This window comes from Chionomys nivalis, chromosome 2, assembly GCF_950005125.1.
Source record: "Chionomys nivalis chromosome 2, mChiNiv1.1, whole genome shotgun sequence".
NCBI lineage: Eukaryota > Metazoa > Chordata > Mammalia > Rodentia > Cricetidae > Chionomys > Chionomys nivalis.
The window spans coordinates 103,494,890-103,521,345 of NC_080087.1; the positions used below are offsets into that span (position 1 = coordinate 103,494,890).

The 26,456-nt window shown below is 52.3% G+C and overlaps 1 protein-coding gene across 1 annotated transcript in view; it reads right to left on the reverse strand.

Annotated features, from left to right (window-relative positions):
* The window catches only part of Crocc2 (ciliary rootlet coiled-coil, rootletin family member 2), a 61,055-nt gene that overhangs the window by 19,454 nt on the left and 15,145 nt on the right, over window positions 1-26,456 (reverse strand). The window contains exons 5-21 of the mRNA XM_057762817.1: window positions 26,050-26,191; window positions 22,888-22,991; window positions 22,159-22,356; window positions 21,751-21,847; window positions 21,587-21,676; window positions 21,242-21,448; window positions 20,813-21,012; window positions 18,991-19,173; window positions 18,511-18,655; window positions 18,107-18,253; window positions 17,597-17,827; window positions 13,110-13,303; window positions 10,194-10,321; window positions 9,700-9,869; window positions 8,753-8,929; window positions 5,389-5,502; window positions 2,812-2,955 (exon numbers count right to left, since the gene is read on the reverse strand). Coding sequence (XP_057618800.1) covers window positions 2,812-2,955; window positions 5,389-5,502; window positions 8,753-8,929; window positions 9,700-9,869; window positions 10,194-10,321; window positions 13,110-13,303; window positions 17,597-17,827; window positions 18,107-18,253; window positions 18,511-18,655; window positions 18,991-19,173; window positions 20,813-21,012; window positions 21,242-21,448; window positions 21,587-21,676; window positions 21,751-21,847; window positions 22,159-22,356; window positions 22,888-22,991; window positions 26,050-26,191 — 2,671 coding nt within the window. The remainder of the gene's footprint in view (window positions 1-2,811; window positions 2,956-5,388; window positions 5,503-8,752; window positions 8,930-9,699; window positions 9,870-10,193; window positions 10,322-13,109; window positions 13,304-17,596; window positions 17,828-18,106; window positions 18,254-18,510; window positions 18,656-18,990; window positions 19,174-20,812; window positions 21,013-21,241; window positions 21,449-21,586; window positions 21,677-21,750; window positions 21,848-22,158; window positions 22,357-22,887; window positions 22,992-26,049; window positions 26,192-26,456) is intronic.

Genomic DNA, 26,456 nt, shown 5'->3' on the forward strand with positions numbered 1-26,456 from the left:
GGATACCCTTAAACATAATGGAGGTCACTTAGTACCTCTGTGAACTGACCCAGGGAAGGCAAGGGGTCACAGTGTAAGTTTCCATCTCCTGCTGGCTGGCCCATGGCCCAGAGGGTGACCCCATCATTCCGGAATTGAGGGTAGGGCCTTCACATTGCAGGGATACTAAATCCTGGTTTCCTGCCCTGGGGCATAAAGCACCCAGGTTCTATATGGATGGGTCCAGAAAAGGGCCAGTCCACTCTTAACTCCCAGGCTATGGGATAGGGACTTGCTGAGGCCTCCCAGTCCCAACCTACAAGTCTGACCAGAAGCCTCAGAGAAGGCTCCATCCTGGCTCTCAAGTGTCCCTGGGGAGGAGGTGGAGGAAGCCAGCAGGGACATGTTGAGAGAGGAAGCCACAAGAACTCAGTGATGTTGAGTTGCTGGTTTGCCAAAAGCAAACCCCTCTCTGCGAGCTGTTTTCACGGGACATTGTCCAGGCCCCCGGCCGGCCCGGCTCCAGAGTACGCCCGCTGTTATTGTTGTTCTGTTTTTGGGAAGGGCCAGGGCCTCCCCACTGCTCCCCACCCACCCCCCACATGTGGGAGCCACAACCGTGCAGAGCATTTTCCGCTGAGCTCAGCAGAATCCACCCAGAAGGTCAAGGACCAGGGAGAGGGCCTGTCCATCATAAAAGGAGCTGCACTCATTTCCCGGAGTAGGGGAGATGAAAATAAGCAAAACAAATGGGGGAAGGGCCCCCCTGCTGCCAGGACACCTCCTCCCCCCGCTGTCCAGCACCCCCATCCACCGCCTCTTGAGGACATCCATCCCTTTTGCAGGAATTTTACAGCCAAATCGCTTAATGTGATTATAATAATTATTTCTTTACTAGAAGTTGTATAAACAGTCTCTTTTGAAATTTCCTGCAGGGAGGCAACTCCAGAGCTCTGCAGGGAGGAGGGCAGCAAGGCAAGCAGGGGAGAGGTGACAGCGGGGTAGCCTGTGTGTGCATTCATGCATTCATGCATGAGTAAGGGTATTCGTGTGCGCTTTGTGCACACCCAAAGGATATGTGTGCATGCATATAGATGTATGTTTACACATGTAAGATGGGTGTGCTTCTAAGTATGCATGTGTGTTTGCTCTTCATCTATACGCACATGTATATGCTTCTCAATGTCTGTGCTTTCATATCCGAGCCCTGCAAGTGTCTGTGAATGCCTTAGGTGTGCCTATGCACATTGCTTAGTGTGCACATACCAGCGCGTATCTGTGTTCATATATGTGTGCTGTCTTAGGTTGCACGAGATGTGCACATATGTGCATGCAAATGGGAAGTTATCAACATGTAGACTTCCATGTCTGTGTACATATTTACATGTGTGTGAACCCCAAGAAGGTCTGTGAGAACATACAAGTTCCTGCAGTTGGAAGTGGGGGAATTCTGAACCAACCTGACCCCCCGCATACCCTTCTGCAGTCATTTCTCTTTTCCACTCCATCCCCCCACCTTTTCAGACTCCTGTCACTCCTTATCACTTTCTGGGGGGCTTCCTTACTGAAAACTTGACTTTGCTGTGAGATTCATATCCTTCATCTGACCAGAACAAAGAGCCCCCCTCCCCTCGATCCTCCTCTTTCTGCCCCCAGTTTTGAAATTACACTTTGCTTCTCCATGTGGTCGCTGACCAGGCCTCGGCTTTGAAATCTGTTGGAAGGAGCCCGTTCTCTTTGGGGCCAATATAAACAGCCCGTCATGTTCAGTCATGCTCTCTTCCTCTCCCGGGCTCTTGGCCGGCCCCTTGGGGTGTGCTTGGGGAGGGAGAGCCCCTCTCCTCACCACACCAGGCCAGCTGCCCTGCCTGCCAACCTTGGCACACAGCCCAGAAGCTGTGAGGCCGCTTTGTCCCCACAGGCCCCACCTGGGTTCTGGCTGACCCCCCTCCATCCTCAATCCACATACCCCCCTGCCCTTGCCTCTCCCAGGAGCCCCCAAGTCCTGTCAGAACTCCTCAGAAACACCTTTCCATCCGCCGGCCTGCTGGGCCCCTGCCTGGCCTAGCCCTGGCCTCTTCTGGCCCCGCCCAAGACTGTCCCCCATCCTGTTGTGATCATGTGACTCCTGGAGCCTCTGTGTGAGCATCAGGGCCCATGATTGTCCCTGAAAAATCCCACCACCATCCCACTTCTGCCTCTCTGCCCTGCATATTCTAAACTCAGCTTCACGCCTCCCCTGCACCACGCCTCTTGTACAGGCTCCCCATGGCTCGTTAGGTGGACAGATTTTTAGATAGCATCTCCCACCCCTGTGTCACAGTGGAAGCCACTGTACAATGACAGCTCCCTGTTTCTGACTCCTGGTCTCTGAACTGTGTAGAGGTGAAGGTTAGGCTAGGGAGACCCTGGAGTCCGTGCCATGGTTCTTATCAATTGTCCACGGCTAGTATCCCTGGGTAGCCAGTCTCTGACTGTCCCCACAGGAGCACAGATGCTCTGTGGTCTCCCTGGGGGGAGGCAGGACCGGTGGTAGCCACGACTGGGCCTCACATCTACCTACAGCAAACTACAGCAGCTCTGCTTTCTCTTAGCAGTGGCTCGGCTCTGTCCTGTCAAGTCTCTTAAAGCCCAATCTATCACTTTGGGCTAGAAATGATGCTAGGCCATGGCCTGCTTTCCCCAGCTGATATCAGGAGCCAGGTACCACTTCATTCCTCGGAGAGATGCCCCTGGTTGCCGAGCCAAATGGGGAAGTCCGTTTGACTCTTGCTGGTCTTGTGGTATCTTCCTTTCTCCTGCATCCTTCCCCTCTCAGTACCATCTTCTCACCTCCCTCCTCACACTGCTCCGCTCGGCTGCTGTCTCCCGGAGCTTCTCTCTCAGAGTTTCGGCTTCTCTCTGGTGGGTGGAGATGGCCTCCTCAAACTGGACCTGGAGAGCCCGGAGCTCTTCCGTCGTGGCGGTGATGGCGGCCTGGGGATAGAGGGACCACTGGGTCTCTGGGAGGCTGGCCTGTGGCCCGGCTGCCCGGCCATGGGATGAAACACGTGGTATGGATGCTCTGAGGTGAGGCCCATGGCCACGGCTCTTCACTTTCCTTCCGGGATTCCCAAGCCATCATCTTGTGGCAAGTGAGTGGACAAGGCCTGATTGGTGGGGGGTGGGGCTCAGGTGTCCTTTTCTGTCTAACAGTCCTGTTTAGCCCACTTTATATGGAACCCACCACCGGGGTCCTGCCCTCAGTGGCACTACCTGGGCAAGCAATGGATCTGGGGCTGAACCTCTACCCCAGTGAAACTTTCTGCTACTCAGGTCACCCAGGTCTGTCTGGTCCTCGGGCATCCACTACGGTCAATGTCGGGTTGGCATGGGGCAAGGAGGCAGAAATCCCAGTGGAGAGATGTGGGACGGGATTGGGCACTGCTCACCACGTACGTCCCCGTCCACCTGGTACCCAGTTTCCTGAACTTTCCAGTGGTGGCAATAGGGGACAGCTACCATCCTACCATCTATAAATGAATGTGCCCTAAACATATGTGTCCTGCTTCCATATGTCGAATGCTGCCATCATAGCCTGGCAGCTGTGCTGTGCCAGGGACTCAGGGCAGCCCAGGTCTGCTGCCCTGTTTCACCACAGACTATTCCTGCAGACTGCTGAGCACCCAGAGGAGACTGAGGTCCTCTAGGCACCAGCTCCTGGGTTCAGTCTGAAGCACTTCCTTGTCTGACGATGTTACTTCCCTCACCTTGACGAGGCCCAACACAGTCCCTGGTTAGGATTCTTCCCCACTCACTCTGGGCCCCATCCTAGGCCTCACATGGTTCTTGCCCAGGACTGCAAAGTCTCAGTATTTGGGAGAAAGCACTCTTTCCCCATGATAGGCTACTGTGCCTGATAGGCTGAGGATCGAGACATCTAGGCAGGTGGTGTCAGGGCCCCTCCAGAACCTGCAGTTTTACCGAGAGGCACCAGCGATCTGTGGAGGCCCCACCCCCACACCTGCATTCTGCAGGCCACCACCTGGGGTTAAGGCTACATAGAGGCTTCCATCCACCCCACCTCTCCCTCTGGGCCTTGGCCCCCCGCTCTCCTTCTCAATGGGCACGAGTCACCTAGGATGGCCAGGTCAATGGTTTTGTGCCCACATGGTCCAGAATTGCTTACTCAGTGAGGTTGCGGTTCCCTGTGAATCTTGGGGACCAGGTCCTGGAGGCAATGATGACTCAGGCCAGTAGGCCCCTCCAACCATCAGTGGCTCAGTGCCATGTCACCCCACAGCTGGGGTTCCTTGGCTGTACTTCCCCACTCTCAGCGGGTTTTAATTTCCATTTTCTAAGCCTAGGTGGCAAAAGAACCCTTAATGAGCTCCCGGAGGAGCCGAGCTGGCTGGAAGGCCTGGTCCCTAGCCCAGGGGGAGATTTGGCCAGCATGAGAGAAGGCTCCAGAAGCTGCAGAGGTTGGTCTATGAGGAGGCAGCAGCTCCCTGGGTCTCAGGATGCTTTTCTGCCCAGAGGGCAGAGATTGGTAAAGGTGCAACTTGGAAAGAAGATCATAGCCATAGACTCCTCCAGGACCATGCCAAGGAAGTGCTGCCCAGCCCTAGTGAGGGACTGGGGGTGAGAGAGGACAGAGCAAGAGGAAAAGGAGCCAGGGGAAGCTTTTGAAACCTGGGTACCACTTAGGTTGTCCTCATCTGTGATGGGGGGTCAAGGTATGTGTACTGGGGTGGGGAGTCATAGCTAATTGCCACACCGTTTCCTACTGCACAGCACTGGGGACCAGCCCCTGCCTACTTCTATAAAAGCCACCAGGACATCCTCCCCAAGAGCCTGCCACCTCTGTGCACCTGCCTCTTGCTCCTGCTGGGTGATCTTCTCTCATCGTCCATGTGGTAACAAGAACAGATCTCCAAGAGTCAAAGGCTGGCCACCAGTAAGATTAGTCGAATGCCCTCCCACAACTGGGCTTTATTAGAACTAGCTTGAGCACAGCAGGCAAGGTTCGTGCTATATAGACCAGAAGGTGGGGACATAGGCCTGGGTCTACTCCTCTCCAGGCTGTTGCCATCCAGTATATGGTCCAGCCTGGCTCTCCTGTCAGTCTTGATCAAGTCCTGGGAGCACCAGGCCAGAAGAATCCCAGTGCCCGTAGCCAGCACAGGCAGGAGCCAAGGCATAGAAAGCCATAATCACTTGGCTACTTCTGCCTTTGAGATGGTGGTTTCTCCCAGAAGGAAACTTGGAGGCCAGGGAAACGTAAGACTCAGGAAGACACAAAGAGGGGGGTATACTTCTAGAAGCAGACAGAACGGGGGTATTCTGGGGGCTCTGCCAGGACTTGCTTGGCCCTACAGGACCAGGCAGTTGTCTGACCCTTGCCTGGGAACTGTCGTCAGTGGGGCTCACCTCAGCTTGTGCTTGCTGGTGCTGGGCCTCCTGGCGGGTCCGTTCCAGCTCTCTGTTAGCCCCAGAGAGCTCCTTGCTCAGCAGGCTCTTCTCTGCTTCCTTCAGAGACATCGCCTGGACATGAGGAGACAGAGAGCTTGTGAGGGAGCTGAGGAGTCAGGGAGCTCAGCAGAGCTGCTAGGGCTCCCTGTCTGAGGCACAACAGGATGAATGCCATGTTAAGTTTTCTGTCAGGCTTACCAGCTTTTGTTTGCATACCCTGCCACTGGGCAGGGGGTGGTCCTGACTCAGGCCTTTACTGGCAACATACTCCTTCACCCTGATCTCCCCTTTGGGGGTTCAACCATCCTTCATGCCGCTCCCACTTTTCCATGACCAGAGGTCTGGTTCTCATTGGACAGACTGGTGTTTCATGATTTTCTATCATCCCGGTTAAGGCTTCCTACAGTGATCACGAAGAAGCCGCTGATGGCACTACATCCCAAGAATGTCTGTCTCACCAAGGGTATTAACAGGATACAGCAGCCAGACTCGGGGAGACCCAGCTCCACGAATGGCAGGACTGGAAACAGACTTCAACCATGCCCCAGTCATATCATTGATCAAGCCAGGCAGAGAAGTCCTAAGAGCCTTGGATACCGGCTCAGGGAGAGTTCTGGTTGGTGAATACAGGCAGGCTAGGAGTGTGATGGGCCAGTCCAACTGGGAGCTGCAGTCAAACTGGTGGCCTGGCTTGTCCTGATTGAGATAAAACTACAGCAGCAAGCACAGCACATTCCTGATGATCCAGTCCTTCCCCTGACTCTCCGGTTGTGGGTCATGGCACTTTTCACACTCACAGTGAGTCTGGTCAGAAGTAGGGGTAGCAGGAGAGCACCCCTTTAGCTTCCAGCCAACATACATCTAACCCACGGCAGCTAGGATGCGTTGCATCGCCGAGGAATTTAAGAATGACAGTAGCCCCCCAAAAAGAGGTGGCAAGGCAGGAATGCCACTCTTCATGTTTCAAAGAATTAAAAAACAAACAAGCAACAAACAAACAACCCTTTGCTCCTCACCGATCCTCTCCCTGTCAGAACGCATGCTTGCTTTCTTCTGCCTCATTCTGGTAACCCGCCCACCCCTAGCCTGTGAGACGTTTGAGACCTGGGGCCTTGATTTCCATTCTTGCTAATGGACATAGCAAGAAAACACTTGTTGAAATCATAAGCAAAACTTCATGAAGGACAGAGTGTGACTTTCACTGCAGCGAGGTGAGCAGGTCACAGTTCAGGCCCAGCTGACTACAAGAGTGGAGAATTTAGGGGAAATGGTCCTTCATAACCAGTTGTCTTGTTTCTTTGAGGTCTGGTCCATGCAGACTCTCTCTTCTTGCCTGGGGTCTCCTGAAGATTGCACTATGGTTGAAATTGTCAGTTTCTTCCAAGAAGTGTGGCGTGCAAGTTCTGCCTGCCAGATCTTCCCCACCGGGCACTGTTTCTTCATGTTGACATGAGGGGGAGCAGATGGTGTGGGCAGAGGGCCAGGGAGAGGCCCCTGGCTGCTGTGGTGACCACTGCCCACATGCCTGGCTTTCTGGATTATAGCATTGGAGCACAATGTTATTGTGGTCTTGCTGTGGGTCTGGGGAAACCATTGGAGGCCATTTTCTCTGCTTGTTCTCCTCTTATTGATGCTCCTCTCTGAAGCATTCTGAAGCCAGGAAGCTTCAGTCAGATGGGAATAGGTGGTGTGGCCTGGTGTGGCCTGGTGGGTGGTCTCAGATGGCAGTGAGGGACTGTGTAGGGCCTTGACCACTGCCCCAGATAGGTTGCTTCTCTGAGCATCTTCTCATATACCCATGGGGATGATGTCACTGGATCCTTCACAGGTGCAGCTTTTTCGGCTTTAAGCTCTGTATGTCCTCTCTGAATTCAGCCTCGTTACCCCAACCCTCTTCATATTACTCCTGCTTGGAAACATCTATATTTTCCATTACTTGAACCTGGTGCATAGGGCCTTCAGGGCTCCTCTGCAGTCCTTGCCATTCAGTTCACACAGCTCCTGGTGCCCATACTGACACATGCATTCCAGATACTACTGAATGCTCTCATCCAGCCTCTTGCTCCTATTTCCATAGCCTGCTCCTCTTGCAAGGCCTTAGCTTCCTCTAGTACACAGTTAAAAATCACGCCTCCCGGGGCTGGAGAGATGGCTCAGAGGTTAAGAGCATTGCCTGCTCTTCCAAAGGCCCTGAGTTCAATTTCCAGCAACCATATGGTGGCTCACAACCATCTGTAATGGGGTCTGGTGCCCTCTTCTGGCCTGCAGGCATACATGGAAGGAATGCTCTGTATACATAATAAATAAATATATATATAAAAAAAATCACACCTCCATGCCCAGAGTGTACATGGGCAGGAGACCAACATGTGCCCTTCTCAATTTCCTACTAGTCAAATACCTTATGAGGCTAGAATGTTGACAGTTCATTAGAAACACAGTCTTGCCACAACCCCTACCTCTTCCAGCCACCTACATTCTCCCCTTGCAATTTGTGATCAGTGCAGAGAGATTATTGTCCTTGCTCACTGTGATGGCATGCTTGTGTGTGTGTACTTGTCTGCTCAATTTACTCAGCAATGGATTCTTGAGGACGGCCCAGTTCCTTGGAAAAACCTGGGCTCAAGGGTAACCCAGTGTCCAGACTTGTGGCATGGAAGAAGGCTCAGGTTGAATGAGAGTTGTGTGGCTGGACCTTGCAGATAATGGGGTGACTGGCCGATCAGGTGAGAGAGTTGACAGACACATGGATGAAGAGTTGGGCGCCTGGGTAGATAGCTGAATGCATGGCTAGCTGAAAGGGCATCTCAGTGGGTAGGTCGATGGATGGCCAGGGAAGCTGACAGAGGGATGGCTGGGCAAATTAATGGTCAGCTATGTGGATGGAGAGCTGTGTGTGTTTCTGGATGGCCATGGATATGGTCAGTGAGCATAGAAAGAAAGATGGATAGTCAAGTAAGTAGAAGGAAGATGGATGAGTGGAAGGACATTCAAGTGTGTGGATGGGGAGGTGGGTGGATGTGCAAGGAAATATATGAATATATAAGTGTGTGTGTGTGTGTGAAGGGGTGGTTGGTTACGACGACATATGAACGTGTGGCTGGATGGTTGATACATGGGCATGTGGATGAACGGATGGGTGTGTAGACGGCTGGATGTGTGGGTGTGTGGATGTCTGTTCATCAGGATTCCCACGGCAGCGCAAGGCTGTTGCAGCCTGGAAGGGACGCATCCACATGTGGGAAGCCTCACTGTGGCCCTTGTGCTGGGACCCAGAAGAGAGCGCAGCAGGTAAGGACCCCAGTTCCCACACCACCATCACCTGCTGCATCTCATGCTCCAGCTGGAGGAGGCTCTCATCCCGCTCCTGCTTCAGGCTCTGAATTTCTCCCTCCAGAGCCTCCCTCTCAGCTGTACTTCTTGTCACCAGTTCCTTTTGCCGTTCCATCCACTGGGCAGCCACCTCTTTCTCCTCTGCCAGGGATAAACTGAGGGTCTCCTGGCCAAGGCAAAGGGTAGGTTGTGAGGTCAGGACTGGGAGACAGGTAGACACTTGAAGCTCTGAGATTTATCAACCTCCTAACCCCGAAGAGCTAGGGGTCGGTGGTCCAGCAATCAGTTCTCCCTTTGTCTTCTCTACAAACAGAAGCTGGGAGACCCAGACCTCTTTGGGTCTCAGTATCTGCCACCCCATAGTAATCTAGCAGATCTTAAGATGCTCCCGAATCTCTGCCAAATGTCACTGGGACAGGGGCATGGACATAAAGATGGATGAGTATATAGATAAATGGCTGGCTGGCTGGATGACTGGATGGATGGATGGACAGGTAGATGCATGGATGGATGGATGGATGGATGGATGGATGGACAGGTAGATGGATATACATATAGATGGAGGGATGAATATATGGATGTGTGTTTGGATAGACAGATGGGTGCGTGTCTATATGGGTGGGTAAATGTGTGGATGGATGGATGGACAGATGGATGAATAGATGGATGTGTGGGTAGAAGAATGGGATGGAACAAACAAGGCCTTCAGGGTCGCAAGACCTTAGTGGTACAGTCTGACAGATGTGAAACTGTTTGGTCTCTATAATAGCCTGAAGCCAGGATAATGGATCTTCAGGCTCAGTTCCTTCTCCGAGCAAGAGCCTGCTCAGCACATCAGCTACCCCTCCCCCATACCGTGCAAGGCCTTCCCTGCCAGGTCCCTCTCCCTGTTCTTCCACCTCTGCCTGTTAGGAGGACACGGAGGACACGGCAGACCTTCTCCCTCTGCAGCCGTGCCAGGTCCTCTCTGTGGGCCAGTCCCTGGCGCTCCAAGGCCAGCCGTGCCTCCTGCTCCTGCTGCGCGGCCTGCTGCTGCAGCTGCCCCAGATCCTGCTGCAGCTTTGCCTCTCGGACTTCCCAGTCACCTCTCAGCCGCTCCATTTCCACTGCGAAGGGTCAGGAGTGTCAGATCACGGTGCCCTCTGCTAGCACACGGTGGGCAGTCCAAGTGGGGACACAAACACTGGGAAAGGGTGTGGGGCAGGAAGCCACTATACCATCCTTGTGACTGCACCTCAGATCTGAGCTCAGAGTCGGCCACAGCCACAGAGCAGAACGGGCCAGGCGGCCCCCGTACATCCCACACAAGCTCTAAGCCCTTGGGTCTCCCCTTACAGGGCCCAGGGAGGGAGAACAGCACCTATAGGAACTGAGTTCACCCCAACAGTGACTTGGGGGTCAGGGCAGAGAGGGCCCACCCACTACCGCACCTTGCAAAGCCCTGCGAGCCAGTCGAGCAGCTTGGGCTTCTCCTTCTAGCTGCTCCTGCTGGGCCTGCAGCTGTGTCACCAGCTGCTGAGCCTCAAAGAGGCTGTTCTCCAGAGAGTTCCTCTCGGCCCTGTGGAGAAGCATCAGAGAGAAGGCACATCACCACGTGGTCCCGAGGTGTCTCCTAGTTTGAACATGTAAGAATCGGTTGCACTCTATACAAAAACACGTTTCGGGCCAAATTTAAAAAAAAAAAAATAAGCAAGTCATCGCAGAATAACTCAGAACTGTAAAAATAGAACATATGCGGAAGATATTTTAATCTTCTTAAGCCTGACACGAAAGCCACAATTAAAAAAAAAAATAAAGAGGCCAACAGATCTGGATATACTTAAAGGAGGAAGGGGTGGTTTTCCATAGAAGAGATTTCATAAATAAAGTTGGAAGGAAAGGGCAGGTAATGAAACCCATCACTTCGACTGCTAACTTTAGAAACTGATCTTTAAAAATAAAAAAAAAAAAGATGACAAGCGGCAGAATTAGAAGAAAATCTGTATGTACTATATAAACATAGGGGTAAGCATCTATCCTATGTAAAGAGTTCTTGCTAATCATTAACAAAGTCAGCAAAATGAGAAAAATAACAGTTACAAAGAAAGCTTCAAATCAAGACAAAAGCACATGAAATGTACTTTACCGTACCATGAGAGAGCAGAGCCCAAGGAAATTCAAAGTACAGCCAGGCAGTGTCATTAATCATAACACCAGATTAGCAAAGGGCTACAGACAACATGCCTAGCGGTAGCGCAGGAGAGCTAGGGAAGACTAAGAGTGCTGACTTCACCCAGGGCAAGACAGGTTGCTCACCATGGCTTTATGTGGGGCGGGAGCTGGATTTGACAGGAATGCCAACAAATGGGAAACTGTTGTAGACATGGTGGTGCATCTAACGCATGCAGCATCACACCCTTGGCAAGGGAGGGGTCACCCACAGGACAACCAGCAGAGCTGGAGTGTTGCAGGCAGTGTGATCCACTGTGGGAAATGCAGCCCAGCTTTGAAGGCAGAGGCTACCATTCAGAGGTACGTCTTGGAGGGAGGTGTACCACCCCACAATAGTACCCGCTCCCAGGGGTGGTAGTTGGGTAACTGCCAATGGCTTGACTTCCTGACCGTCAGCTGACAGCGATCTGCCAGCCCAGAGCCACCAGCATGATTTGTCCCCGAGCTCTGGTGACACCATGAACACCTCAATTTAATGTGCATCATAACGTGACATCAAGGTGTGCTCTCAATGGGCGAGGGAGGCCACTGCCCCTGACCAGTCTGAGAGTTTCGCCACAGCTCCTGTGTTGTCCTGGAGAGCACCAGAAATCTGCCAGGACCTCCTGCTGTGTGAGGAAAAAGTTCTCTGGACCCAGGCTACAAGCTCTAGAAACCTCAGAGTCGGCCTCACCATAGCCTGCCTCTCTTGTTAACTACACATTTCCCACTCTACGAGGGAATACGTCCTCTGCCAAGGTGCTCTTCTCAGCTGTGTATGGAGAACATCCTTCCTCTGGGCTGCCTTGAAGGCCCCTCCTAGAACTGTACCTGGTTTTGTCTAGGGGACATGACCTCTGACCCTCTGGTGTCTGTCTGCTCACCACCTGAGAATCTGAGGGTGTGTTCAGTTTCTTTTCCCAGAGTCCCAGGAGCAACTCACTGTGGTTGAGGTCACGAGTGGAAGCCTGGTGTTACAAGGGGAAGGCATATGGGGCCAGCTATACTGTGATGTACAGGTGTATACATCATGTATACAGATGTAAGCCTGGCCCATCTCACTGATGAGCAGCCAGTACTCGTGAATGGAGAGAGGTTTGGTTCAGGCAAGTCCCCAAGTGGCCCTGCCACTAAAACCAGCCATCATGGTACACTGGTGGTCCTTCAGGGCTGCCATATGCAATGGCCCTGGGTCCAGAGGTCAAGCCTGGAGCCAGGGGAATGTGGGGGCGGGGCCCTACCCATGGAGGACTCTGACCAGGCTCATGGAAGTCAGGTTTACATTCTGGGTAGCAGTCTGTTTCCAGGGCTCAGGACCCACTCTGCTCTTGTTCACCCCCAAACTTGCCATTTGGATGTCTGCACCAGCCTTTATTCAGAAAGTTCGGTTCTGAGAAGCTGAAGATCTGGGTCCCTCTAGTTCCCCATGGCCCTAGTTTCTGGAGTTCCCAGAGGAACTCCTCCAGGAAGCCAGCCCTCCATGGCTGAATAGGCTCTAGAGAGAGAAAGCACCAACCGGCCTTGGGTCCCAGCAGAGGCTGTGGGACCAGTCTAAGCAACCACTGTTCTTGCCTCCGTGTTCCCACTCTAAGTTTTGGATGTTGTCTTGTTGGTTGTGGGGCTTCCCCAACCTCCACTGTCAGGACCATGGTTCCCTGCATGGACCCTTCTCCAGGCTGCACAGTTTTGTCTCTCTGGCTCCCAGAACTGTAAGGGAACAGCCACTGGATAGAAGTTCAGGCAGGCTCTCTTGCTACCTCTAGGTGTCTCCCTGGAAATGAAATCTTGGAGGCACTCGGCAGGAGGAGGGGAAGGATCTCTGAGGTCCTAGAAGCTTCTAGACACAGCCGGCCTGAACTCCTCATTCTTCAGGAAGAAATTGCATATCTTTCTTTTACCGGTCTGAGCTGAGTTTCTGGTCTCATAGGGTTGCCCCTGTCTTCAGGAAGGTGACCCCAGGGCACCTCATCTAACACTGAACCATCTCAAAGGTGCAGTGCCTCCTCTCTGTACAACCCATAATACCGTATGCTGACAGCAGACATGCCCTGTCCTATGTCACTGTGTCTATGTAGCACCTCTGAACTCATAACCCCATGGGCTGTCTGAAGGCAGGATCACGAGAGGTGTGCCCCGACTAGTGGTCTCACTGGTACCTCAGATCGGCTGCCTCCTTAGTCACAAGCTCACTATGTCTTTCCAGGGCTTCCTGCTTAGCCAGTAGTTGGGCCTGCTCCTCCGAAAGAGTGTTCTTCTTGTGAAGAGCTTCTCGCAGAACGTCCATCTGAGCCTCCTGATCCTGCAGGCTCTGTGCCAGCTGCTTCTCCAGGGCCTGTTTCTTGCAGGTGACCTAGGGGGGGAAAGAGAGACCGTGGGACAATGAAGAGAGTGAGCCAATGGGAAGAGGCTGCAGGAGGTGAGAAGGCACGGGAAGAGGAATGCTATGCAGAGTGGCATGGAGGTGACCGTAGAGATGGTGGGTAGACATGAGAAGCATTGACACCCATCGAAGGGCATATGGACACCCTTCAAATTGTGTATGGACTTTCCAACAGAGGGAGCAGCCACTCTGAAACCGGCCACTCTGAAACCTTGGTGCACTGTGACAGAACTGGGTGTTTCTAGGTGAGAGCCAACTGTCAATCTCAGTGGCAACCTTTGCTAGACTGTGAGTGCCCGGGGAGTTGGTCATGTGATGTAGGGGTACAGACGCAGCACAGGGTGGAGTCTAGTGTTTTCACCAGGAACCTCAACAGAATCCAGGCAAGACCTCTCGGAGCCTTAGAGCTGCAGAAGCAGCAGTGTCTAGAGCAGCGGGGCTCTTGGGGCAGGGAACAGCCACTTGGGCCTCTTCTCTCCTCAAGGCATTTGCTCATTTGTAGTTTGGGTTGTGATGGTTCTGAGGAATTCAGTTACCAAGAATACCCCAAGTCTTATTTGGTTCCATTGTCCACAGAGGGCTTGACTCGAGTTGTAACTGTGAGCCAACTATGGGCCACCCCTGCAGACTAGGAGGCAGGATCTAGCTCAAGGAAATGGGTCACTAGGAACAGGCCACAGGGGGATCTTGTCCCTTTTGTCATTATTTCCTTGTTTCCTGACTTCTGTGATGTAAATTGTCACTATTTCTTTCTTTTTTCCGTTTTCTACATTTTTATGCCAACATGGTATTCTGTCTCAAAACTGACCCAGAAATGTAGAGCCACATGACCATGGCCGGAAACCCCTGGAAATCAGGGTCCCAAATGCAAGGCACTCTTAAATGTCCTTGTCACTCTTTTATTGCTATGAAGAGACACCACAGACAAGGCAACTCTTATAAAAGAAAGAATTTAATGGGGGCTTGCTTACGGTTTCAGAAGCTTAGTCTAGTGTCATCATGGCAGGAGCATGTAGCACTGGAGAAGGAGCTGAGAGCTACTGATCCTCAGGCAGAGAGAGAGAGAGAGAGATAGAGAGAGAGAGAGAGAGGGGGCCATGGGCTTTTGAAACTTCAAAGCCACCTTCAGTGACACACTTCCTCCAACAAGGCCACACCTCCTAATCCTTCTAATCCTTTCAAACAGTTCCACTCCTTAGCTACTAAGCATTCAAACATATGAGCTTATGGAGGTCATTCTCATTCAAATCACCACAACTAATATGTCAGGTGCTTTGCCACAATGACAGGACAGTAACTCACCCAGCAAGGCAACCCAAACATGGGGGTCCCTTGAAACAGGGACTGGTCAAGTGAAGATTAGCATGGAAGACAGCACGTGTTAGTTCCCACCCCACCCTGCCCACCTGTGCTTCTCACACTCTGATGATACCGGAGTCACCTGGAAGGTAACTGAAATCCATATTTCCAAGTCTTACTGAGGGAGTGTCTGACTCAGTGGATCTGATGGTCACAAAGCTTGTGTTGTTACATACTCTGAGATCCATGAAATTGATACAAAATGGACGGAAGGCCTCAACCAAGGCCACATGAAAACACAGAAGGTGAAATTTTGTCCTTAGGAAAACTTCAGGACATAGGAAATACTGATTGTAAGATAAAGAAAGCCTGGCCTGGTGGCTCATTCATATAATCCTAGCAGTTAGGGAGATTAAGGGAGATTAAGGTTGTTACATTTGAGGCCAATGTGGGCTACGTAGTGAGTTTCTGGCTACTGTTTCAAAACCAAACCAAAACAACAAGTCCACCACAACAAAACAGAGCAATGATTAAAAATGTAAAAGAAATTTGTCAAAGTTAAACCTTTATGTTCTTCAAAAATATCACTAAGAAAATGGAGCTGGGTGATGGTGCATATCTTTAATCCCAATACTCGAGAGGCAGAGGCAGGTGAATACCTGTGAGTTCAAGGCCAACCTGTTCTACAGAGTGAGTTCCAGGATACCCAGGGCTACACAGAGAAACCTTGTCTCAATAAACCAAAAAAAGAAAAAAGAACAAGAAAATGGAAAGATAAGACAATAGCTGGAGAAATCGTTCACAGTACATCTGTCTGACAGAGTTCTTGTATCCATATATATGAAAAACTCCTACATAGACCAAAACACAAAATCTACATTTACAAAACACGCAAAATCCTAAAAAAGACACACAAATTCAACAGGTGCCTGAAAATGTGCCCAAAACACCACTAGTTACCTTGGAAACAGGAATCAAAGCCTTAGCATGTAGAATATCACACAGAGAAGAGCTTAAAAAATCAAATGGATGATATCAAATGCTGACAAGGTCAAGGAGCAGCTGAAATGCTAGAGCCACTTCTGAATCAGCACACTCCTTCCCATTTTCACTCTTTGTATTTGCTCAAGAATACTGAGGAATGAGTATACAGAAGTTTTCAGGAGCCTTGTGTCTACTGCCCAGCCAGAAATAGCACAGGTGTGCAGAAGCAGTGAGGAAGGAACTGTGTTTATACCTACCACAGCATGCAGTTATGTGCAAAAGCAAAGAGCTATGCTACATGCACGTACATGGATGAGTCTTACAGGGTGTGTGGAAAGAGAGAACCCTGGTACAAGTGACCCACACAGCCAGTGCAGGGTACTCCATGTTGGACCAGAGGCTCCTGGGACTTTAGGAATTTGAGCAAGAACTGGGTAGCCTATGAGGGAAGCTTTTGGACTGGTGACTGGTCATCCACAGGGCATACCATTGTCAACTCATTGTCCTGTCTGTCACCAATACTGCATACTGATTATATCTTACCAAAAACGGGGAACATTATAAGAATAAGGGCCTGAGAATGGGGAGAGGTCACACTGTTCCACATGAAACAAGGATTCCCGGATGTCGCCAGAAGTCTGAGACCCACCAGAGACACAGTTTCTGCACAAAATGTATTGTAAAAGACCAAAATGGCTTCAGACTCAGTCCACACTGAGTGATTCTCCTATAGCTCAGTGGGTGAAGAGTACTGTGGGATAATGGTCTTGTACCCTGTAAAGATTTGTCACTTGTATTGGTTTAATAAAATGCTGATTGACCAATATCCAGGCAGGAAGTATAGGCAGGGTGACCAGACTGGGAAGGGGAAAGGCTCAGTCTGCAGTTACCAGCCAGACACAGAGGAAGCAAGATAAGAATGCTGTACTGATAAAAGGTAACAAGACACATGGCTAAATATAGACAAGAATTATGGGTTGATTTAAGTTGTAAGAACTAATTAATAATAAGTCTGAGCTAATAGGCCAAACAGTTTATAATTAATATAAGCCTCTGTGTGTTTTGTTGGAACTGAATGACTGCCGGACTGGGCAGGATAGAAACTTCCATTTACACCTGAGTTCAATCCCAGAGCCAATGTTGAAAAAAATCTGAGCATTGTGGTATGATCTTGTAGTCCCAGCACTGGGCAGAGACCAAGGAATCCCCCATGGTCACTGATCAGCCTGTCTAGCTTAGTGAGCTCTGAACCAGCAAAAGATCCTCTCTCATGAACAAGGTAGAAGGGGCTGGAGAGTTGGCTTAGCTGTTAAGAGCACTGGCTGTTCTTCCAGAAGACCCTGGTTTGATTCCCAGCACCCATGTGGCAGTTGACAATTATCTGTAACTTCAGTTCTAGGACACCCTCTTCTGGCCTCCACAGGCACTGCATGCAGGTAGTGCACAGACAAACTCAAGGTCAAAACACTTAAACACTTTAAAATAAAAAAAAATAAAAAGAAAAAAAACCAAGGTAGATTACACCTGAGTTGTCTTCTGACCATCACACGGATATATGCACATATGAATGCACACACATGTGCATGTACATCTGTACATAAGCATAAAACAAAACCCCCCAAAGATATCCAACAACCAAAAGACAGGAACTAAAAAACACACAGATGTTTAAACAATGAGTGACAGGCGAGTTCAACTGTGAACACACAGACCATGTCCCAGGGGCCAGGAGCAGAGCCCCATCCCAAACGTGGAGAACAGGTCTGACTCAAATCTCCCTTCTACAAACTCCCTTCCCCTGCTCACTGAAGCTCCCACGGGGATCGCATATGCTGCTGCTGGCTCCTCCATTCTGTAGGTCCTGATAACCTCAATTCAGGCCCCCAAGCTTGTGTACCCTGAGCCCTCTCTCCACCCCTCTTTAGAGGTACAACCAGCAATAGCAAGACAGATGTGTGACTGCTCACTGCCTGGTCTCACCTGGTCCACCTGCTCCCGAAGCTGGGCACTCTCCTGCCCGAGCAGGGCCACCTGCCCCTCTAGATGTCCCTGCTTTTGCTCCAGGTGACCGCAAGTCTCCTGCAGACTTCTCCGCTCAGCCCTAAGGAGGCCTAGCTGCTGCTCTGTCTGCGCCAGCTGCTCCCTGGCGTCGGCTTGCTCCTGTTTCAGAATCTTCTGCAGCTCATGAAGCTGGTCCCGCTCCTGCTCCAGCTGCAGAGCCGACAGGAGGACATTTAATCTGTGGACCGCACACCTCTAGTTCCCACAAGCCAGTCACCCAAGTAGGCCTTCCATGGAGATGCTGTGACCCCTGCTTCAGGACTGGCCAGCGTCGGTGGTTAAGGTCTATTTCCCATCTCTAGCACCTACCTTTGGGATGGTGGTCTCAGTCCAGGTAGGAAGGCGTTCTGAGGGATGGATGACAGGACAATCCCATAGAGAAGGTTCAGGGGCACCTTGGGGAAACTGAGGCCTTGGCTCTTGCCTTACCTGAAGCACCAGATGGTTTAGGGTGTCTTTGTCCTGGGAAAGCCCTTCCACCAAGGTAGTCATCCTGGCCAGTGAGTCCCGATGCTCTCTGCCCTCCGACTTCAGCTGTGCCACCATGAGTTCCAAATCAGCATTGCTAGATTCAGCCTGCAAAGGTGTGGTGGTCACCCAGAGTTGGCTCCGGGGAGAGGCTTCAGATTCTTCCCAGGAGAATTAAGGCTCTGATTAGAGTTGGTGACTGGTGGCCCAGGGAGCATTCCCTAGAAGATGTGGCCAGAAGGGTTGGGAGGGCAAGGTGTCAAGAGTGAGGCTGGTGTACAAAGATGGTGACCAGGAGCCCTGGTAGCGGACCAGGCTGTGTGGGTAAGGACAGAGGCAAAGACGATGTGTACTGGGGCACATACCCGGGCCAGGGCATCACGCAGGCTCTCCCTTTCAGACTCCACGATGTCCCTCTGCAGCTGCATTGAACTTAGTGCCTCCCGGGCTGTGGCCAGCTCCTTCCTGAGCCCAGAGACCTTCTCTTCCAGTTGTTCCAGGCGGCCCTGACTGAGGCCCAGGGCCAGAAGGCAAAGTCAGTGGTCTCTTCAGAGATGTCCCCACAAGACTTATAGGCAGGGAAATTCTAACAAACCCCTTTAAGCCCAGGGAGCCCCAAAGCTGCATGGTGCCCCCCTTGAGAGCAGCCTTTGGCTGTGTGTCTGGGTGAGGTATAAACATGGGAGGTTTGTATACATAGGGCCAGGCATTGGGCTGACAGAGGTGTGGGAATGTGGGTTGTGTGATACCCTGCCCGCCCCCTGCCCCTGACGCATTGTTGGTTTCTCACTTGTCATCTCACAGTCTAAGGGACCCTGCCATCCTGCAGCCCCTGTGGGACCCACCTAGCCTCCAGCTCGCGCAGGCTCCGCTCACTCCGCTGGGCCAGCTCGGCTTTCTGCTCTGCCCGCAGCAAGAGGCTTCTCCGCAGCTCTGCATTTGTGACCTCCAGCTTCTGTGTCTCTGCCTCCCGAATGTCTGCCTTCGCTCTTAGCTCCGTCATTGTCGTCTCCAAGGCCTCTTTCTCCCTGGGAGCGGGAGCAAAGGGAGAGGCCGCCTCGAGCCATACTTCGGGGGGAAGCCCCTGAGCCCATCAAGATTTACCGGAATGGAGAGGGTGGTCAGGGGTGAGTGGGTATGGATCAATAGGGTATGTGTCTGTAGAGGTTGGGGTGGGTACAGATCCTCAGGGGTCTCAAAGGCAGATGGAGTTCAGGGAAGAACAGGAAGAGGAATTGACACTGTGACCCAAAGCCTCAGGCCCTCACTAGCTGGTTGAGATGACGTGACCACTGTCTGGCTAGACCAGCCTTGCCCTTCCCTTGCAGGAGCTTAGGGTCCAGCTCTCTGCCACATAGGCCAAGTCTGGGCAGTCATCACAGATCTCTCTCTGCCACACAGGTAATGTCCACCCCATCCTTGCAAGCCTCCACCATAGAAGCGACATCTCTCTGGCTATTATCTACCCAATCTGTCCCTTAGCCCTCAAGTCTTCACGCCTGCGGGTCCTGAAACCCCTGTGCAGTGGCCATGGAACTCTGGGTGCTTCGCCACACTTCTCTTACCCTGTCCTCTGAATATCAGATCCCATTTCCTGAAGGTCATTTGGATCTGACACTGCACGGGCCCATTGTGTCCAGCTGATATCCTCCCAGCATGCCCCCTGCCGCTTCTGCCCTGCTCCAGCACCCCACAGTCACCCCATCCCACGTGGCCTCTTGTGGTCTCTGCTTTTGGAGATGTGGATAGACCTCCCTCTGTGACATGGCCCTGCCTGCCCAACGGGCTCACCGAAGTCTCCCTATAGACTGCCCACATAGTACTGCCTTCCCTCTGGGAAGGCCTCCCTGCCCTCTGTGAGCTTATTACTGCTGCCTTTGGATTTCAGCCCCTGGGTAAGGCTGCCCTGATCTGCCCACCCTTGTGCCCTCCTGCTCTGTGTCCCTCCAGGACAGACTGATTCATACTCTTTTTGTGTGTCACTACGCCTAGTGTAGTCTGCTTGGAAGAGCTGTGAAGGATGTGTGGTCTGTCCCCAAACCGTGGTAAAGGGGGCATAGTTGTCCCTGCTCCCTGGGGCATTGTACATCTCTTTCAGGAAGGTTTCCAGACTCACGGCTAACACCTGGTTCTTACTCAGCTTACTCAGCTTGCATCCAACAAATCCCAGAGATTCCCTGTACACTCCATGGCCCTGGTTCTTTCCAGCCCCAGGTCTAAGAGTCCTGTGTAGAGAGTATCTAGAACTCTATCGTGGCTGCAATGGAGCCATGGAAGCATAGGGTATGTGGAGAGTGGGGTTCTTTTGGCCATGGTAAAGGGTCACCGGTAGAGAAAGGTCATCTAGAGGGGAGTCTGGGGCAGGGGTAGTAGGAGAGCAAAGACTGCATGAGGCCAGAGCTTCTGGGGATGGGATATGGGCCTGGGCCTGCAGAGAGCTTAGGGCATGTGCAAACGGTGCTTTTGATGTTCAGGGAAGGGAAAGCCAGATCAGCTACAGTATAGGGGTCACAGAAGAGGGAGAGGAGCTACTCAATCCAGGCAAAGGGGGTGCAGAGTGAGGGGTAGCCTGATCACCAGAAGGTCTTTCCTGGAGATATGGCGTTTTCTCGCTCCTCCTGTGAGAGCTCACAGTACTGCCCCATCCCACCCTGCCGCTCCCATCACCTTTCCAGGAGATGGATAGACGACTGGCAGTGCTGTGCCTCCTGCCTTTGGGCCTCCAGCTGGCCCAGGAGATCCTCATGCTCCTGTGCCCTGTCCTGCAGAAGTCTCTGAGAGGCCCGCAGCTCCTGCCGGTACCCAGACAGCTGCTCCTGCAGCCTGGCTGCCTCCTCCTGGGAGGACTCCAGCCTCAGACGCAGCTCCTGCCGGAGTAAAAGAACCCATAATGAGCACCAACAGCCATCTAGAGCTCCTCAATTCTCTCAGAAAGGCCTCCCGACCCCTGAAGCCCCTTCCCAGGCTTTGGAGCTCAGGGGCAGGCTCGATGGCCACCAACCCCACCCCCACCCCCCGCACCAGGGCAGGTTGTGAAAAGTTCCATAAAGGTCAAGATTTGTGGCTCTGGTGACCCTGTGGACCGTGGTCGCATACCTGCTCCCTTTGCTGCCGCCTCTCAATGGCGGCTCGCACAGCCTGAAGTGCAGAATCCAGGCCGACTGGAGAACCGCTCAGTGTTGGGGACATATGCCGGTGGGGTGACACAGAACGAGGGGGGCTTCTCAGTCGGCCCTGCACCACCCTGACCTCACTGCTGCTGCTCCAGGTCAGCTCTGGACACATTGCATCTGACTGGGCCACCTTCAGGTCATACAGAGAGTGACGGGAGAGGAGAGAGCACAGGGCCACCATTAAACAGTACCTTCTGGATGAGGATCAACTAAAATCAATGCTCCCAGAGGCTTCTGAATCCAGGAAGAACATCAGGCAAGACCATACCTCCTTGATGCTGGCCAGGACATGGTGCAGGGCTTCAATTTCATCCGTCAGTTCATCTACCACCACTTGGCCCCCACTGCGCTGGGATTTCTGTGGACAGAGAGCCCTGAGCCGAGCAGACATGCCCCCATGGCAAAGCACCCCAATCTCCCACCCCCACAAACCAGTCTCTGGATGTCCGCCTTGAGTGTCAAGATGGATCTCTCTCCTTCTTCCTTCTGCTTAGAGAGCTTCTCTACCAACAGGGTCTGCTCTGAAAGTCTGGAGAGAGATGGGGTTATGATGAGGGGCCCTGAGGGTGCTGTGGGCCCATCAGGACTCCTCCTGATGGTACGGAGTCCACACAGTGCTAAGGCTATACCTCAGTCCATGTCCTAACTTGATGCTTTCTCTGCTATAGAACTCTGATAACTCTTGCTATCTTGAAGCTCAGCTGTCATGGCTCATGCTTTCACTCCGACTCAGATCTGAAGCCCCGTGCCATCACCCGGAAAAACTGCAACCATTCTCTCCACTTCATCTTAAGTCCTTGTGGGCATCCCTGCACTAACCAGCCAGAGCCCAGGGCCCACCTGGCTTGTAGCGCCACCTTCTCAGCCGCCCAGTGGCCCTGCATCTGTAGCATTTCCCTGGCCTGCTCCCTCAACCGCTGCTCCAGGTCACGGGTCATGCTGCTGGCTGTCAGCTGCAGGTGGGAGTCGAGGCTCAGGCAGGCCACGTGCAAGCGCTGGGCCGTCTGGGCCATGTCTGCCTGAACGTCAGCGAGACCCCTGGAATATAAGAGTTGTACCTTGACTGAGCCTCATGATGCTGCTGGGAGTTTAGGACCCAGGATGTTGCAAGCCAGATCTCAGAGGGAGAGGCAGGTCATATGAACAATGACCATTTCTATGAGAAGTCCTACTGTATGCTATGAATTGTCTTCTATGTCATAGAATGGTGAGGACAGAGCCAAAGAGGAGTGAGCAGGGATGAGCCTGACCAGAAATGACAACTTTGAGTAAGACACTGGCTTCTGGGCCTTTATTTCCTCCTGTGTACATTGAGGATAACTGGGCATGCCTAGGATCCCCAAGAGGTGTCCAGAAAGGCCTAGATGGATCCCTGAAACCCTGTGAAAGCCAGTGTCCGCCCTCCCGCACCTGTGCCAATCCCCTGCTCTCATTTCCCCTTCTCTCCTCCTCCCTCTCTCCTCCCCAGCTGTCCGCCTTCCCACGGGGCAGCCAGAACCAGCACCATTGCAGCCCGGGAGGAGCTGCGTCCTACCACTCAGGCACCACGGGGTGGGCACTTCTGCTTACCTCTCAGTGGATGCCCGGAGCTCAGCCAGGTGTGTCTTCAGAGCTTTGGCTTGTCTCCACAGGGGGAGGATGTCCCGAGGCTGTCTCAGGCCCAACCTTTGGGTCTGATAATAATAAGAGGTTGTGCTTACTAGACCACGTTCCTTCCCTCTCCTACCACCCTACCATGGGCTGCAAGGGGAACCTGGGTCACCTATTAGGTGTCCAAGCCTCATATCCATCCCACGGGCTTCCCAACGCCACATGGGAGACACTGCCATGTCCTCCAAGAGAGGACTGTTTCCAGGTCCTACCATGGCAGCAGGGAGTATTGTCCCACAGTAGAGGGCATGGCAGGGCTACTGAGAACCAGGTCTCCCCAGAACGGAAAGACTCCCCCAGGAACTGTTGCTGCCCTCTGAGGGAGGAGCTGCTCCCCTGTCCCCTTAGTGCCATGGTCTAATGCTAGGGGGTTCTACAAGATGTGCAGGACCCATGCCCTGCAGGGGCTAAGAAACTGGGCAAGAACACCCAATAGAACTCTAGTGCAGCCAGAAGCCGAGGAGTTAGCAGAGAAGCCAGGCAGGAGGAGGAGGCAGCTGGTGATGGTGAAATACATGCCCATCATAACATGTGCCCACAGCCTTTAGCAAACAGTGGGGATTAGAAGGCTCTTGGGGTCTATATGCTACCTTCCTGTCATCATATCTCACTGTGTCCTGTATGCTGACCTCTGGGACCCACAGGGTTCTCTGTATCAATTGCTCCGTTATAGCTCCTTGCAGGTCCCTGCATGATTTAGCTCCACCTAGGACCCTTCAGCATGATTTTCAGATGGTCACTCTCCCTATGCCTGTCTAAAAGCCACGCCTCTTCCTGTGTGAAGCCATTCCCGACTCTTCAGCAGACCCTGTGTCTGAGCCCTCTGTGGGTCCTGATCCCAGGACCACGCTTCTGTACACCTTGGGACCCAGCAAGGAACACTTGATTGTGCTCTGTCACATCCCAGAGATGAGACGGACTGGCTCCTGTCTCATGGGAGCATGAAATTCTAGACCTTTCCTCTTCTTGACAAGGCTGAGTGGGCTAGCACAGTGAGCGCGTGCAGCCAGGACATGGTGCATAGCCAGGTGCAGGCGAGGAACCCGGCACCATGTAACTTCTTTCTAAAAGGAGCAACTTCAGCATCGGTTTCTGTACTCTGGGGAGCTGAGCAAAGGGGGGGTCTTCTCAAACGTGGACATCCAAAGCTGCACTCAACACATTAAAGCTGAGTAGACCAGAGAACAAGACCTCTGACGTGCCACAAGCACACACTCACACTTGCATCCTGTTCCATGTCACATGCACACAAACATACACCACACTGCAACACACTGTACTCATACAGCTCTCAGAAACTCAAACATTCATATGTCACATGTCCTTACACACCCAGATGTCATTCACCACAATGAGCTCCCATGTGCACACATACCACACGCCCACATATGCACATATACACAATACACTTATATCTTCACATATACAAGTCTTACACATACCATACACACAGGCTTACACACACACACACACACACACACACACACACACACACACACTGTCTTGCAGAGAAGCTGCCTGTCTTAGAGCAAATAAACAAAAGAAACAGCTCTTCTTTGTGCCTAGAACCATGGCGAAACATCATGTAGCCTAAATGCACACACACAATGCAGATTTTTACAAATGCAGAAGCCAAAAGCCCATTGCAGTGTGGCTGGAAGACTATTGGAGCCTCTAGGCCCCCATCAAAAGCAGTTAAAAATCCTTTCTGGAAAAATCCTGCATTCATCCCAGTTTCAAAGAATTTTCAGGAAGTTCCAAGGAAAATAACCAGCACCCTGTTAGAGAATCAAAGATCACCAGTGACATAAGGAGACAATGCTGAGGTCAGCAGAAACAATGGGCTCAGACTCGGGCGAGGGCAGGTGGTGGAACATCGGACAACAAGCACAACATAGCTGCGTGGGATCCACACCAGCCAGGGAAGGGGATGTTTACATAAGACTCAATCTATTCGCCTAAAGATGAAAAGTCTGCTGTTTGGACTTTAAGTCACGGAGGCAGAGTCCAAGGTGATTGAAAGTTAGAAAGGACAGTGATGAGCGAGAACGTGGGTCTGAAGAAATTAGCCTGGCTCAGGGTAAAAGAGGCAAAGTAACTCAGAATGATTCTGAGCACTGGAGATGGTGTAAGATTGACACGGACCCCTTGTTGGCATGAGAGGAGGGGGAGGTAGGCATAGGTAATACTGAAAGGGTTAACGGTCCTTTCCGGCTATGAGAAAGGACACAGGCTGGATAAGCCTTAAGCAGAATAAACAGGAAGAACCCACACTGGGGTGTGTCATAGAAAGCTGCAGCCTGCCAAAGCCAAAACGAGGTGGGAGAAGTCGCCCGAGCAAGGAGACCAACAGTCTCATGTCGAGTTAGGGTCAGGGGAGGCCACAGCCTTGTTGGCAGCAGCAAAGGGTCCAAAGGCAGAGCCCTTCACAGGCCTGAGAGGAAGAATCTGACCCATAAGGAGCAAAGTCAAGGTGACTGTGGACACTGCTTGTATAGCATTGTTTGGTGGAAGCCACTCAGGTGGGTGGTGTGAACCACACCCAGATACATAATGTGGGCAGGGCAATGGCTGTTATCTGCCTTAGCAAGCCTATTTCCAAGCCTCCTGGGATGACAGACCCAGCTCTCTGGTGCCTCTTTCTCACACCTTAGCTGTCACGGATATCCTCCTGTCTCCTGCAGAAGTGGTGACGACAGGTGTGTCAACTGTAGTTGCTGCCAGGAATGACATGTGTGAGACAGGAGGCAAGGGACCTCTATGGCTGCCTTTCCTGACCTCGGAGGGCAGGGCAGTGGTAGCCTCTCTGACGTGGATTTGTTTGAAGGGATGTATGTGGACCCAGGCCCAGGGATCTCCCTCAGCTCCTGCTTTCATATGGAGAGCGTCTACTCTTCAAGTGACTTCAGAAGGGAAATCCTACCACTGGTGTGTGCAGAACATTTGGATGTGCATCCATACTCCTCTGGAGCAGGGCTATAAAAGGACTCCTGCCTGCTCCTTGCTGCCCACCTACCACCGTTGGCTGCAGGCACCAAATTAGGCAGAAACAGGGACAGGCTCTGGGGACCAGCGACATACCTCCCGCAGCTCCAGCTTGCCCTGCAGGCGGAGCAAGCTGTGTGTTGTTCTGGCCAGCTCCTTTGCCAATGTGTCATTGGCCTTCTGCATGTGCTCCAGCTGTCCCCGCAGGAGGGTGTTTACTTGGGAGAGGCCCACGCTCCTAGATGGACAAAACCCACAGCTTCATGTGTGGTGACTTCCTAAGGAGGCACACGGAGCCCAGGGGTCTAAACCAGGGGTCTAACCGATGCCCTGAGGCTCCCGCGCTTGCTCAGGTGCATGCCCCTGCTTGTGCTCCCAAGTGGCACTGACCACCTGCAAGGAGCCCCACATGAAGCCAGCATCAGAAGAACTCTCCCCAGGGCCAGCTCAGCATCATCTTTCCTTCCCGAGACTCCTGTTCTCCCAAGTTCTCCCTTACCCCT